The 15,785-nt window shown below is 31.0% G+C and overlaps 2 protein-coding genes across 3 annotated transcripts; one reads left to right on the top strand and one right to left on the bottom strand.

Moving 5' to 3' along the window:
* The first annotated feature begins 4,826 nt into the window (after positions 1-4,826).
* LOC25484535 (FBD-associated F-box protein At3g52670) lies at positions 4,827-8,398 on the top strand. Of its 2 annotated transcripts, XR_003011069.2 has the most exons (3): positions 4,827-5,003; positions 5,339-6,226; positions 8,056-8,398. XR_003011069.2 is itself a non-coding variant. In XM_024781320.2 (2 exons), the coding sequence occupies exon 2, from the start codon at positions 5,381-5,383 to the stop codon at positions 6,185-6,187; it is 807 nt and encodes a 268-aa protein (XP_024637088.1). In that variant the 5' UTR covers positions 4,827-5,003; positions 5,339-5,380; the 3' UTR covers positions 6,188-6,232. The 2 variants fall into 2 exon arrangements, 1 of the variants encoding a protein (XP_024637088.1); XM_024781320.2 differs by lacking the exon at positions 8,056-8,398 and having other exon boundaries at positions 5,339-6,232.
* A 2,768-nt stretch (positions 8,399-11,166) lies between these two features.
* On the bottom strand, positions 11,167-15,556 carry LOC25484536 (probable mitochondrial import inner membrane translocase subunit TIM21). The gene is made up of 7 exons (XM_013613381.3): positions 15,306-15,556; positions 15,133-15,224; positions 13,911-14,092; positions 13,592-13,640; positions 12,749-12,868; positions 12,299-12,483; positions 11,167-11,585 (listed from the first exon to the last, which is right to left on the bottom strand). The coding sequence occupies exons 1-6, from the start codon at positions 15,436-15,438 to the stop codon at positions 12,313-12,315; spliced, it is 747 nt and encodes a 248-aa protein (XP_013468835.1). The 5' UTR covers positions 15,439-15,556; the 3' UTR covers positions 11,167-11,585; positions 12,299-12,312.
* Between the last annotated feature and the right edge of the window lie 229 nt (positions 15,557-15,785).

Genomic DNA, 15,785 nt, shown 5'->3' on the forward strand with positions numbered 1-15,785 from the left:
CCCTCAGATGAACTTTCGTCTCCATTAGGTGGAATTTCTTTTCTCATAGGTGCCTTATAATCAACAGATTTTCCTCCAAAATAAAACTGTGAACAATCTCTTACTCTTTCGACTTTGTTTGAAATATTTTTCAACCTATGTGTTTGACAAGGAGACGAAAGAGAAAGGGGAAAGACTACAAATAAAAAGGCGCCTCCTACACCTCTAAAATCACGTGTTTCCATTTTCTCACATGCAATAGTCAGCAATCGAATCATGATCGTACGTTACATTTTTCTTAACATTTCTAGATTACAGAATTGATTTATTTTACTAGACCAAATATTAATCATTAAAGTTTATGAACAGATACCAATTAGGACAATGGATTGCAAAAATAGGCCATAGTGCCATTTCTATAAGCAATATGCTAACAGTAAATTATGGTCAAATTTATTAATTAATAAATACAATAATATAAGTAAAATTATGGTCAATAATTTTAAAATTTAATTTTATATAAGTAAATTTATACTTTTTATCATTATCATTATTTAGTATCATCAATAGATATTTTATGATCTTATGGCGGAACTTCTATGAAGTAAAAAGGTTGTATAATTTCAACTTCTATAATATTTAATTAATTGGTTTAATACATGCTTTGGTCCCTTAACTTATTTTCGGATTTCATTTTGGTCCTCTAACTATAAAATGTCTCAATTTGGTCTCTTATGTCTTCTGTCGTTATCTCTTTTGGTCCTCTCCGTAAGTTTGTTCTGAAAAATAGTTAACTCTTGTCCAAATGTCATTTAAGATTGGTGATCAAGGGCTAGATTTGAAAAGTACACAAATATACAATGGGCTCACAACATATAATCATTTCTATTTTTCTTGATTTTCCTAAAAATATAAATTTAAAATCACCATCAATCTTCAAATATTTATATATTTTTAAAATAATTTGTATCCTAATTTTTAAAAATTAAAATATTTTTCAGAATTTTGTAGAAATTTTTAAAAAAAAAAAAAAATCTGACCTTTTTTTTAAATTCGTAAAAAAAAAAAAAAAACAAATTTTGAAAAAGATTTTATAAAATTCAGGAATAATTTTTTTCATATTTTATACAAATCTGAAGTTTTTATATATTTTCCATAATTTTGTAGAAAAAATAAGACCTTTTTTTATAACCTTTTTAAATTAAAATATTTTCCAGAAATTTCTATCCATATTTATTATATATTTTTTAAAATATTTTCCAAAATTTTGTAGAAAAAATTTAAAAAAACATTTTTTTTTCGGAAAAAAAAAATTTGACCTTTTTTTGAAATTTCGTAAATAAATAATTTTTTTCTAATTTTAAAATCTTAAGTTTTTATATATTTTTCCAGATTTTTAAAAATTAAAATATTTTCCAGAATTTTGTAGAAAAAATTTAAAAAACCTTTTATTCGAAAAAAAAAATCTGACCTTTTTTAAAAATTTGGTAAAAAAAAATACTTTTTTTAATTTTGAAAATGATTTTATAAAAAATCTGGAATATTTTTTTCTTCATATTTTATGAAAAATATGAATTTTTTATATATTTTTTGCTTCAAAAAAATCAGGTGTTAATCACTCACCATAGGCTACAATACACCTACATGATCCAATAGTTTCTATTTGAAAAATAGATCAAACAGTTAAAATGTAACGGATAGACCCAAAAGAGGTAACGGCAAAAGACATAAGGGACCAAATTGAGACACTTTATAGTTAGGGGACCAAAATAAAATTCGAAAATAAGTTAAAGGACCAAAGCATGTATTAAGCCTTAATTAATTTGTAAAGTATCCAATAAATTAAGACAATATTCCCCTAAAAAAATGCCAATCCTAATTATATTTTTTTTAATTTAGTTTTTACATTGAAATAAAAATCTTTCCACAATATAAAATTTATAAAAACATTTTTAGTCTAATAATTTTAAAATTTAAAATATCAATCAAATAAAAATATCACTTTTTATCATACATTATAATTTCATTAAAAATATCAATCTAATAATTTCATTTAAAATTTCAAGTTTTCTTCTCTTAAACTCTAAGTAATCATATGATATAAATAGAGACTCTTGCACACATTCTTATTCATTTAGAAAACTAACAGTTCAATGCACGGGTCAAGCATCATAGTTTCAAGGAAGAGGATCTTCATCCTCCTCTTGTTCTCTCTAGGGTATGTTTTTCGATTGTTTTGGTATGATGTTTGTCGTCATGTGCAACTAAACCTCTTTGATTAGGGTTCTAAGATGGACCCCTTCTTATTTGTTGGATTCAATTAATAAAATTTATATTCAGTTATGCTTTTCTTGTGTCCGATTTAATTCGTTCTTGCTTGTGTGATGATAAGTGCTAGAAATTGGTTAAATTACATGTATATTTAAGAAATTTATTTACTTGTTTTGCAAGTTATGCATTTAGTGCTTTTTATACCTAATGCAAGCCAATTATGTAGGTCAATTCACATGCCATGAGATTTAAGAGCAAAAAGGAAAGAACGGTGTTTCAAGCTTCTCGTTAAGCGAGTTCAAAGCGAGGTTAAAACGAGGCAAGTCAGAGAGTAGAGGAAATCAAATTTCGAAGGTGTGGTTAAGCGGTCTAAGGCGTAGCTAAGCGACATAAACCCTCGCTAAGCGGGATAAGGAAGTTTTGGAATCTATAGTGCTGATATGGCAGAAACCCAATAAGGAAGAAAGGTCTACTCGCTAAGCGAGCCCTGACTTGGAAAAGCGAGCTTAAAATTTCAAAAGAAGTATAAATAGCATTAGAACTCAAAAAAAAATATGGTGTCATTTTCAGCAGAGAAACCCATAAAGATACACAAAGAATCAATATTCAACAAGGATTGATTGTGATATTATATGATTCTAGTTATTCATGAATATTGGTGTTATCCTTGCTTTTAATGCTTCAATTGTATGATTTTAATTGTTATCGAGAAATACCTTTTGAATCTAGTTTAGGATAATCATATATTAATGTTAAACCTAAAGATAGATTTTGGTTTAACATTTACTAAAAGTATTGAATCTTAAGGTTGACATATTGGTTAATAGTCTGAACTAAAAGTATTGAATCTTAATGTTGACATATTGGTTAATAGTCTGAGAGATCGTCGATTAACCAATACGACTGAATCCGCAACATTATTTAAACTTAGATAATGTTTGTCGAGCAATGCGTGATAATATCGAGTAGTAATTATAATTTGTATAACTAATCATAAGAATACATCTGAAATAGGTTGTTGATGTTTAATCCTAGCATGCTCATATCTCTATTAACTCTTGTATCATTTATATTTATTTTTTTAATTTTATAGCTTATGAAACCAAACACCTTACAATTTTACCACTTAGAACAATATTAATTATTGAACGGTAATATCAAACTAGTCCTTGTGAAGATGATACAAAAATACTTAGTTTTGATACAACATGTGCTTAATGCTTTTTCAACTAAGATCCGTATGGTAATGCTTTTTCAACTAAGAATCCGTATGGTAATCTTGAAAATTGATCCGTATAGAAATAGAAGGATTAACAACCCAAATTTATTCTTTTGTTCCTGGCAGTTCTAATTGATTGTTTCTTAATTATAATTAATGAAATTAAGTATGAAACTTGATAATTTATAAATCTTCCTTCCGGTAACGTCGTACCTTTAACTAGGTTAACTTACCACACATGTTGTCATTAGGTGTAATAAGAATTTCTAAATTTAGTTTCTTATAAATCATAAGTAGACACCACATAACTAATATTTTTACTAAGTTAATTCCATATGAAGGGGGATTCACGAATTTCTAATCATCGTTAAACCTATGAATCACAAACGTAATCCCACCTGCATTAAAAAAAATGTAAAAAACACAATGTTGTTTTGATACCACACAAAATATATTGTGTTACAATATGAGTATATGTTCAGATTTTTTTTCCTTTATCTTTTTTAAAAAATATAATAGTCTAGATCAAGCATATGTCAACATAAATATAATCAATAATAAAATAATCGTTATATTTTTTTTTATATACAAACAAACTAAAATATCTTGAGTTGATAAATAATTTTTTTATATGCTTAACAATAATTTATAGATCCTTTAAAAAATAATTTATAGATAAATCGATGTCCGAATAATTTCCATTAATACTTAAAAGTTATTCATAAAAAAATAAAAAATTGTAATTAAAATTATATGAGCACAGTCTTTTCGCTAGTATTTTTAATTGAGTAAACCACGTCCAAATTGGTCCCTGTTTTTGTACCAAATTTTCAAATTAGTCCTTGACTCTATTAATAACTTAAAATGGTCACTGAATTTGTCAAACGTTTCTCAAATTGGTCCCTGACTGTATTAGTTATTTTGCATTTTAAATCATTAACGTACCAAATAAGATTCAAAAAGTATCATATCATTAACCACTAAATAATATTCAAAAGACATTGAGCCATTAACACTCAAAATACAAAACAACTAAACTAATAGAGTCAGCGACCAATCTGAGAAACATATGATAAAGATAAGAATCATTTTGAGTTATTAATAAAGTCAGGGACCAAATTGAAAATTTAGTACAAATAGAGGGACCAATTTGATGGTTTGCTGATTTTTAATTAACCCAAGAAGAAAATAGGGTTAATAGGCATTTATCCCTGCAATATAGGTCGCTTTTAGTTTTCCCCTTTATAAATTTTTTTTGTCTTTTTAATCTGACAAAAATAATTTACAGAAAGAAAAAAAAATCAAAAGTGATCTCTCTATTGCAGGGTTAAAAGCTTATTAACACAAAGAAAATATGTAAAGATATCTAAAATAATTCACTTGAAACGAAACACTCAGATTCGCTTTTAGACTATCGATTCAACCGTGGAACAAAGTACAATATCGGGTGTGTGGTTGCTTCCTTCCTTCGTTGAAACGAAACACTCAGATTCGCTTTTAGATTATCGATTCACAATTGTCTTCAACTCAATAGGTAATTTTCTTCTTCTCTCTTGTTACTTGTTTAATTACAATACCTTTGTTCTTTCACGATTATTAATTCGAATTTCACATTCTCTGTTTTAAGGACTTGTTTGGATTAAAAAAACTTATTAATCGCTTATCATATGTGTTTATGTTTTCATTTAAGTTATCAGTGTTGTTTTCATTTGCTCATATGGACATGTCATAAGCTGTTTTCATAAGCCATCTCAAACAGTCTCACAAGTGTTTATGTCAATAGATACGTTCAAATAAGTCATTCCAAACAAGCCATAAGAAATAAGAATGCTGTGTCATATATTAATTGAATTCATTGCTTTTGATCAGAGAGGTTGGAGCCGACGAGGCGAAGCAGGTGATTGGTTGAAGATGAAGAGGGACAGGCTCAATGACTTGCCCAATGAAATTCTGCTTCATATATTGTCATTTCTTATGATAGAAGATGTTGTTAAGACCAGCATTTTGTCGAAACGGTGGAAGAATCTTTGGAAATACCTCCCTGATCTTAAATTGCATACTTCTGAATTCAGCAACCCGTATCTTTTCTCGGAATGTGTGTCTGGGGTCGTGTCATCTCGTAGTATGGGAAATCATCCCTTACGCACTCTTGACTTTGATCGTCATGGTTGTTTTCAACATAAGATATTCACTGAACTCGTAAAACATGCCATGTCTAATGGTCTTCAGAAACTGAGCATAGTTGTTCCGTCTAATATTGGTTTGCCGTGTTCTATTTTTTCTTGTCATTCCTTGACCTCGATTTATATTTCCGTTTCAATGTATGATGTCAAAAAAAGAACTAGACTCCCTAAGCGTCTCGACCTTCCAGCTTTGAAAAGTATGCATCTCGACTTTGTTGGGATTCAAGCTGATGACAACGGTCATGCTGAACCCTTCTCGACCTGTACTGAGTTAACTGATCTTTACATTGATGAGTGTGTCTTAGTTTATCCCAGCTCTGTCCCCCGAGAGGTGGAAGGAATCCTTAATATAGCCAATGCCACACTTTCCAATTTGACCATCAAGAATACTTTAACTCACACAAAACTGAGACCTGTACCTACTTTCAAATATGTGATATCCACGCCAAAAATTACTTCTTTTATCGTAAATGGTTCTCCTTTTCAGGAATCGTCTTTACCAGAGAGAATGAAAGTTGAGCTTTGTCTTTCTTAGTGACAAAAAATCAATACAATCGCCTCCAAATCTCTTCAGGTAACATGATAACAAGAGTGCTTCCTTTCTCTCATCATGCAATGAATGTGTTGTATGTGTTTGTGTTTCTCATTCTCAGCTATTTAAGACACTAATGATACATTCTTACCAATGTGAGCAAGGCCGAAACTATCTTCTTTGTAACTATTCCAAATTATTTTATCAATCGAGAGGTTTTTGAGCAAAGAAAGTCTTAGCTTTTATTTAGCTCACTTGTTTTCATGCAGTACTGGACTTATTTTTCAAAAGTTACTACTATAGATTGATGAGTGCGGTCTGTATGATAAATTTTTAAATGGTAATTCCAGTAATTGATTTAGTGCTTGTCTCTATTTCCCGCTTTCCACTTTTATCTTAAGTTGCACGTGGACAAGCTATGAACACTTTGTTTATATTCCTCTTAGAACATATGTTTAGTAGGATGTGACAGAGTTAAAATGTGAGACGCTGCCACTATGAACATTCATTTTTCCTTAAACATTGTTAATTTAAATGTCCTTCTGATACATGTTTTAATTGCACTTGGCTTTAAAAATAATTATGTTATTCCTACCTAATCTTCAGGCACTATTTGAGTAATGAAAATTGATTAGGAGTAGAAGGAAAGTGTCAAGCTGAACACAATTATTTGATATTGAAGTATTGATGATGAACCATAAAAGCAATAACTGTGTCTATTTCCTCTGATGGTAATCAAGGGTAAAAAGTTTGCTTCCAGGGAGAGACTATTTAGTAGTTAGTCACAGAAAATTCATCCTGCAAGCATTTATTGCATTATTTTGCTGATACGTGTTCCGGCGTGGTTGTCAGACTACGATGGACTGGCATAGACTCGTGAGTCTGACGCGAGATTCAAGTTGAATAATTTTTTTGAAAGAAAGTCCAAAAACACGTTCAGCCTTACCATTTCACTTGAAAAAAACCTAAAAGGAAGTTTGAAGACCTCTCTTGTCTCTTCCTTGTCGTTTTAGACATTAGAAAACCCAGAAGAACACACCTTTCTCGTTGATTCACATTCGCACCACATATTTCTTGCCGTCTCTCTGTCCTTCAATGATTATTTTGTGTTGTTCTTTCATGCATGCTCTGTTTTTGTTTCATTTTGTTGTTCCATTCATGTACGCGTTATTTTTAATGTGCGCTCTATATTTGTTTCATTGTTGTTGTTTTTTAGCTTTATGTATCAAGAAGGAACTAGAACCCTCTCTACATACTTTGAAACTTTGATTGCTTTATTATGAAATTTATTTGGTAACAACTTTATTATGAAATTTGAAATTGGAATTTTTATGTTAATTAGTGTTTTATTATGTATGTATGACATTTAAAGGTTTTTGAAAATCATTTTTTATTTTTCATAGACTCTTACGATACGGACCCTCCACGAGTCTGACTACCTTGTTTTCCGGAATCAACTCTGCTAGATCATTATTAAAAAAAATTCCCTTTCATTGACCCTTGATTGACTTGATACTGTATGGATTACATGGGTTATTTTGGTCATGAGGTTGATAGATAGATATATATTGTACTTTGTATTTTCCTTTTCTCAATTTCAATTTTGGTTACATCATTTTCCCAAGAGACTCGTTTGGATTCAGAGGAGGTTTTGAATTGATGGCTTGTGATTTTAAGGGACATACTCTTGAGTATTTAATGAACCATCAAACTAGTAGTGGTATAATTGGTTGCAAGAATATATTTAATTTGTTGATTGGACAATTTTTTTTCGTGTATGCAGTCTGTTAGTTTCATTCAAGGTCAGCTATTATGTGTTTTTTTATAAAATCATACCTCATTAGTCATGTATTTGGTGTGTCATTCTGCAGGTGACAAAAAGGTGGTTTTCATTCAATGAAATGCCCTAAAGTGGAGCAGTGCATCTGATCTAACTGAGAGGTCTGTTGATCAAGAGTATAGTGATTAGTATGTATCTCTGTAACTCTGTTAATGTTAAGTGAGTGTCTTCAATTAAAAGAATACAGTGTTGTAGGAGTTGCGGTTGATTAATGTTGTTCTTGTGAAAGTAGTATGGATACCTTCATTTTGTTTTAAAATTTGGTCAATTATCTGTATATGTACACCCTTGTCAACAATAAGGGAATAAGGATTCACCGGAGAACTTGGCCTATCAATCATTTGATGACATAAAAATTATTCATGTTGCATAAATCAAATTTATAGCTTGATTATGACAATTTTATCTCAGAAACTCGTCAGAATTAAATACGTATGAAAAAAAATTCCTCTGATGTTCAGCTTGGTGAGTTAAACTGAGAGAGGAACTTTAACATGGGTAAACCATATAATTTCTTCAGCTCTAAAACCTCATTTTCTTTGCTGTCTTTCGAAATTTCCAACAAATTTTTCTCTACTATTACTTACAAGTTACTGGGAATATTGCATCTTGCGTCTTGGTCTCTAGTTTATGATAAAATATTAGACGAGTTGGAACTTAGTGGCTCATCTCAGGGTCATGAAAAGTCTCAAAGTTACACATATTTCTTTATGAAGTTCATAGTTAATTATTCGTGTTATTTTTATGAATTCTTTTTCATAACTTGTGAAATGAAAATTCCTCATAATGTGTCTATTTTTGTAAATACATTTCAAAGTTACGCATATTTTCCTGAAGTGTATATAATTTGAAGGTAGTTAGCTACTTGCATCATATATTAAGATACAAGTTTGGACAAATATGTGACTTGAACATAATAGAATCTTTTTTTTTTTTTTTTTTTTGTAGTTTAGTGGCTAATATCACACTTTGTGTGAATAAATGAGGAATTGTGGGTACGGATTCACCGCCAGCAAACGTATGTCCACCATTTGCATGTCGACCAACTAAGCTATGTTCATGGGACGTACTTGAACATAGTAGAAACTTTAACGATAAAACCAAAACAAATCATGTAATTTAAGGGTTGTTGTAATTATCCGTCCCGATAATTTTATCTCGCTACTTTTGTAATGCAGCTGAGGTTCGAACATCAATTTTTTCACTTGTTTGTATGAGTTTTCAATGACCCTTGTAATAAGGGTGTTGCTAACCGGTGCCCCCATGGCACTGGTTAAAGAACAATAATATTAATGAACGTCTCATTTAATTTCATTCAATTAAAGTGAAAAGTTTATCAACTTAATTAAAATAGAAAAACGCTGCATTTAATATTCTTTAGAAAGATACACTTCCTTTCATTTTTTTTTCTTGTGAACTTTTTAAAATCCTTTTTTTTTAGTCCCCTTGCTTCCTTTCATATCTTAACAATTTTTTCTCTTCTTGTGAATTTTACTCCAACCGAGTTTTTTTTTCTGTGATTCTTTTTTAATCATTTTTTTCTTGCAAGCTAATTCACTGAAAAGTCTATACTCAAACTAATTTTTTTCCATGACTTTTTTTCGGTGAAAAAAACTATTTTTTTTTTTTAATTAAAAGCTGTAGAAATAATTAAAATAAGACAAACATTATATAGTCCAAAATAAATTTGCAATTACAAAGATAAAACATATCCAATTAAAGTATGAAATACAAAATCATATTGATGGAGTTTAATGAGTATTGAATACAACCATTCCTATTTTAATTAAGTTGACCAACTTTTCACTTTAATTAAAGTAAATTAAGTGGAATCAATTAATTTTATTGTTCCTTAACCAGTACCTGATCCCAGGGCACTGGATAGCATTACCCATGTAATAAAGATCAAACTCTCCAATCCAATAAATGACCTGCAATTATCCATAACTCTACCCTTCTTAACTTCAAGAAATGAAAATATACTACTAACTTTGTCTCAATATATGTAAGACCCCTTATAAAATTAAAAATAAAATAAATGTTGTCCTTTTTTGGGGGGTTTTAGTATATTGTCTTTATTCATGATAACTTTATTTGAACCGTATCAAATACTAAATCAATGTGCCTCTTTTGAATATGATTCAGACTCTCAACTTGTGAGATCTAGCTCCTTCCGCTCGACTAAACCATGTAGGTAAATTTTGTCCCTTTTCGCCAAACCATTTTCAAATTATACGATGCATTAATAATTTTTTTCATAAAAATACTCCTATTGAATGAAGAGAACAAAAAGAGTAACAATTTTTCTGATAATTTTAAAAAAAGAGTATATAATTGTTGACAAATTCAATCTTAAAATAGTTTTTTTTTTTTAATTTTTTGGGCATTGACTAAGAAGATCTTCTATATAGAGATGGAGGTAGTACTTATGTTTGCCTGCATAGAAGTCCCAACTTCGTCAAGTAAATGTAACGTAGGGGGACAAAAGGAATATTATTCCAACTGAAACACATGCCAAGTCAGGACTATGCCAAATAGGTCAATGGTTAATGATGAGGGTGTGGAGTATTTGAGATGTGTTCATCTGTACTCTTCTCTCTCTTTGAGCTTTCAAGCTTTCTTTTTAAGTGCTAGTTACTTTTCTGTACTTCCATTTCCTTCAATAGAAAACTATTTGTACTATTTTCTCAGTAAAATTATCAGTACAACTCCTTTTCTCACAATGTGTTAGTTGTATTGATTAAAATTGAGTCATGATAGTAAGTGCATACCAATTTCAATTACGTTGTTTGTGAAAATAACGAGTTCAGCACATAAAACAAAATAACAAAAAGAAAATCAGAAAACTATAAAAAGAGTAAATGGTTGGTTAAAGTGATTTATTCCTTTCGAAAAGAAAATTAAAGTGATTTATTCTTTGCAACATTTATAATGTTTAGAAATTTTGAATTGAGCAAAATTAGTCATTTTGTGAGAAATTCGTACTGCATTGGAATTTCTAAACATATGATCATTACAACTTTTACAAATCATTGCAACATTTATTCTTTGCCAATAACTTACTAATAACTTTATAGCACATTGATGCTTCGGTGTGTTAAAATTGTAGAAAATAGTCTTTACGTTCTTAGTATCCCTTGGGTAACAATAAACATGAACCTTATATGATTCATTATTAAAAAAAAGTATCATTTGGGCAACAATCACATCTCACAGTCACCCCTAACAAATTAGCATACCTTCCAGAAACTCAATGTACTTCACAAACCAAGATATATAAAATTGTCAGCAGTAACAATAAATTAGAATACATGGCATTCACTTGGTATCGACGACAAAGTAATCACTCTTGTCATCATACTAAGATCCTTCCCAAAACTTTTCCTCGCATCTGCAGGTTCTTAATGAAAGTAAAAAAAATACTGAACCTGAGAATTGAGATTCAAATTCCCATATTATTTTTTACTTTAATTGTTTTTCCTTTCAACTTTCACCTCCTGTCGAACAAGGAACTGGAAGCTAAGAATTGCATACTACAGTAATGGACCAAATATCAAGGACCTGCATATATGAATTGGACCAAGTCCCAGTTAGTTTGGGTCAACTTAAACATATGGGAGCTTTTCAACTAAAATAAATGGGAGATCTTCCAAAAAATTGATGCGCAGAAACTAATTTTATCTTGCACGGTAAGTTATTGTTTAAAAAACTCAACTTTATTGCAAAACATTTTTAATATTTTGTTCTCCATAAGTTATTCTTTAAGTTTATCTAGACAGAAACTAATTTACCAACAGTTAAACACAATTTTTCCTTTTAGCAGAAAAAACATTCAGACTAGATTATGCATGGTTGACATGAACAAGATGATACTCGGCCAAAATGCAAGAAAAAACGGACCAGCACCGATTACCCAATATTTATAAACAATCAATGTAAGCAAGGGTTTTAGTGAGATATTTAACGTGTTCATGAAGGAAAAGAACCAAGTGCAAGGCCTGAAAAAATATTATTCCATTTCATGCTTAGCATTGACTGGTTGGTCTTCACCGCTTAATTACATTTGTGGAACATAAGATAATTTGGCTAATAACATTTTTACATTTTTAAGCTTTGCCACTTCAGACTGACTTCGACTCTTTTTCAGAATATAAATAAATAACTTATGCTAAATAAGTGTTTATTTAATCTCATTTATTTATTTTTTAATATAATTGCAACTACCCTTCAAGAAAACTTGTTTCATCAAAATAAATGGGCTATTGGAATGATACCTTTCTCATCTAGACTACTTGTTTGGGTTGTAAGAAGGGATGTATGACTCCAGAATTAGTTGTGCTGGAGAAGGTGCTCTAATCTCAACAATCAAGTATGTGTAACTCCACTCACCGTCAGCTCCTTTGAACATCTCAGCGAATACTTTTCCATGTCCATGGGGGCCCCGGATAAAGAAATTAACCTGTAACCAAATGAACATATTTGAGAGCAAGTCAAATTAAAAATGGCACAGCTGCTAAACATCAAGTATCTTCCACCATAAAGAAGGTTTAAGAATTCAAATATCCAAGAAATAATACAAATAATTATCCGTCCAATACATAGTTATCTCTTCCCTCCTTTCTGAAAGGTCTTCTAAACCCATGGGTGATGGGTCTATTCGAAATATTTATCCTAAAATACATAAGTTTCTGCAAACAAATTTGATTACATGTTAATAAATTTACCTCGACATGTTCCACACCCTCCTCATCAGTCCAAACCCTGTTGGGAATTCTTTGACGAGCAGCACGATTTCTACTCTCCTGGCCATAACCTGTAATTGGGGATCCAATCCTCCCTCTGACCTGATACAAAGAAAATCCAATACATGTCACATGTAGACATTGAATTTGTAGAGAATCAGCTACTGCTCATTACAAAAAATTAACATACAAATCATTGATTTATTTCGTGCTTTGGTGTGTGCAATTTTTTGGTAGAACAAAAAGGACATGAACTCTCTCCTCTTAAATTTATATTGTGAAAAAAGATATATTTGCAGAAATCATTGTTCCCTGAAGCATGTAAGGGATAGTATCTTATTGTTCAAGGTAAAAATCTTCGGTAGAAGTCCATCACCCAACTCCGACCACCTACTCAATGACATAACGCCTATCCTAGCTTACTGCATATTGAAGGGATCTTTAATTACTGTCTCAATAGGAAGAAATCCTGGTGATTTTATATTATATACTATTATTTTTCATTGAGGCATCTGCTACTTTTACACTGATAACAGAACATTAAGCATTTCCTTGTTAACAAAATTTAAACATAGGAATTTGACATAAAAACTGTTAAGATTTGTTTGAACACCATTTCATCACCCAATTTTAGTTGTCTTTGTATAGCTTTTTCCAACAAATGGCGATCTGCAGAATGACCGGCTTCATTTCATATCCAACCAACACAAACTGAAGGATACTGGAATGAATACTTCAAATATTTAAGTTCCTTTAAATTGAAATGCTTTATTTTGGTTTTCTGTTTCAGGAAAATGAACGTAAGAAAAGCATAGCATCACTCACCTGACCATCATCTTGAATTCTTTTGAGAGCCTTGTTATAAATCTTGTACCTATCATCAGCTTATATCAATCAGAGCAAAATAAAAGAAAAGAGAAAAAACAACGAATTGTGACACTTTTTAGATTGAGTAGTGCTACATAGCAAAAGAAAATCAGAATTGAGCTAGACTCTGAAGTGGTTTTTGGGTAGAACAAGGCAATAAGGATCCACCCAAAACTCAACAATCAATAAGCATGCCAACTCATTCATTCAAAAGCTCTTGCCATGTAGCATTTTTCTTTCAGATAAATAATATGACCAAGGATGTTAAACTCTTTACTCTTTGGGTTGAAATATAAGCTCCTTGAACACAGAATATCCAGCAGCAGCCGCAACTCCAAGCCCTGCAAGAATGACCAGACTGTAGGACGCCCCCTCCACAAATGTTACCGGCTTCTCGGGAATATTATATGTTGGAGCATCATCAAATGGATCCTCAACATTTTTTAACTCTTTTTTTGTCTACAAAACAAATACAACAAAAAATAAAAAATTAATAAGTCACTTAATTCAATTGCAAATAACACCAAATAAAATACCTTGTAAAACACAGCCATTCTATGGCCACAGGACAGAGACGAAAAATTCATATTTTCTAGTATTGATTGGGCTACTCTTTTATGAAATGACAAAGCCAAAAACACTATCGTAGCATTAATCCTCACGAAAACATGGGTAGAGATTAGATCAGATTTCCTACTTCCGCTTCGAGAGGCATACACACATACAAGGCTAGAGAGAACCACTAACATGAGCGAGATTTTACAATGAAATTTACGTATAGGTTACCAACTGGGAAATTTTGGATTTGCATCCAAGTCATAAATAGTGTAAGCATAAGGTCAACCATATGTGATAATAAGAGTCTAGGGTTCAATCCTTGATACTAGCATTTCTACATGCAACAACAATCAAATCTTATCCCACTAAGTGGGGTCGGCTAAAGCACACTAAAATTTCTATATCCCCTAAAAAAAAAAACTAACCCCTTTGGCCTTGATTATAAGAAGAAAAAAAAACTTATTTTCACACTTATTAAGAATTATAGCTCCGTGCATTTAATTTTCCAACATTTTCCTATTACACACATACATACATGTGTCTGTACAAGCGCACACGCGCGAACTCTAATTGGTAATTAGAGTGTTTATACATATGTGTGTACCTGCACGCGCAAACTCCAATTGGTAATTAGAGTGTTCTTTATCAAATAAAAATATACGGGGAGAATCGCCAACTTCATTAAAAATCTACTGTGGAATTTACTTTAAACATAACAACTATAAAATTCCACACTTAACCCAAGTCATGTCAGGTGTGAGCAGTACGTCTAACCATTTGTGTCAAATGCACTTAGCACATTTGATAATTGAAGTTTCTTTTAAGTCAACATAAACCTAAACCTAACCATTATTCCTTAATTAAAATCAATAAATGAGTAATGCATACATTAGGGTTAATCACAAAAAAAAATTAAACAGTATTATGGTGAAAAGTGAAACCTTTTCAGTGTTTTTCCCTTGTTCAGACGATGCATTTGAAGACATAAACCTTGTCAAAGAGGTTGATCCATAGTTTTCTGCAATTCCAACATCTAGAAAAAAAAAAAAAAAAAAACATAAAAATTAAAAGATGAAATCGAGAAAGTGAAGTGAAATTGGGTTTTGGAACAAACCTAGGAAAAAAGGAGGAGGGAGAATTGGGGCATTGGAACGAGGGAGAGAACGCGGTTGCGATGATGAAGAAAGTGCATTGCGGGTGCAGGATGCGAGTGCACGGTAAGACAAGATTCTGCGAATGCGAAACATGTTTGATTTTGATTCTATGCGGCGAAGTGAAGACTGAAGACAAGAGTGAAGAGGGGTTTGCAAACACTTCACTTCAAAACGGCGCCGGTTTCTTATGGTTATCCTTTACTTCCTTCTAAATCCTTGATTCAATTTTAATTAAGTTGAGTAAATCGGCATTTTTTTTAAAGGTTAAAACTAGTACTCCCTTCCGTCCTTTTTATTAGAAATAAAAGTGAGAATTTTTTTTGTCTTTTTTATAAAAAATATTGATCAAGTTTTAAGTATGTTTGAAGCTAATTTCATTTCTGCCCTTATTTATTATGAGAAAATATTAAAAGTAAGTAAGTTGGTGGAATAAAGAGTAA

This window comes from Medicago truncatula, chromosome 1 (genome assembly GCF_003473485.1).
Source record: "Medicago truncatula cultivar Jemalong A17 chromosome 1, MtrunA17r5.0-ANR, whole genome shotgun sequence".
In the NCBI taxonomy this organism is placed as follows: Eukaryota; Viridiplantae; Streptophyta; class Magnoliopsida; order Fabales; family Fabaceae; genus Medicago; species Medicago truncatula.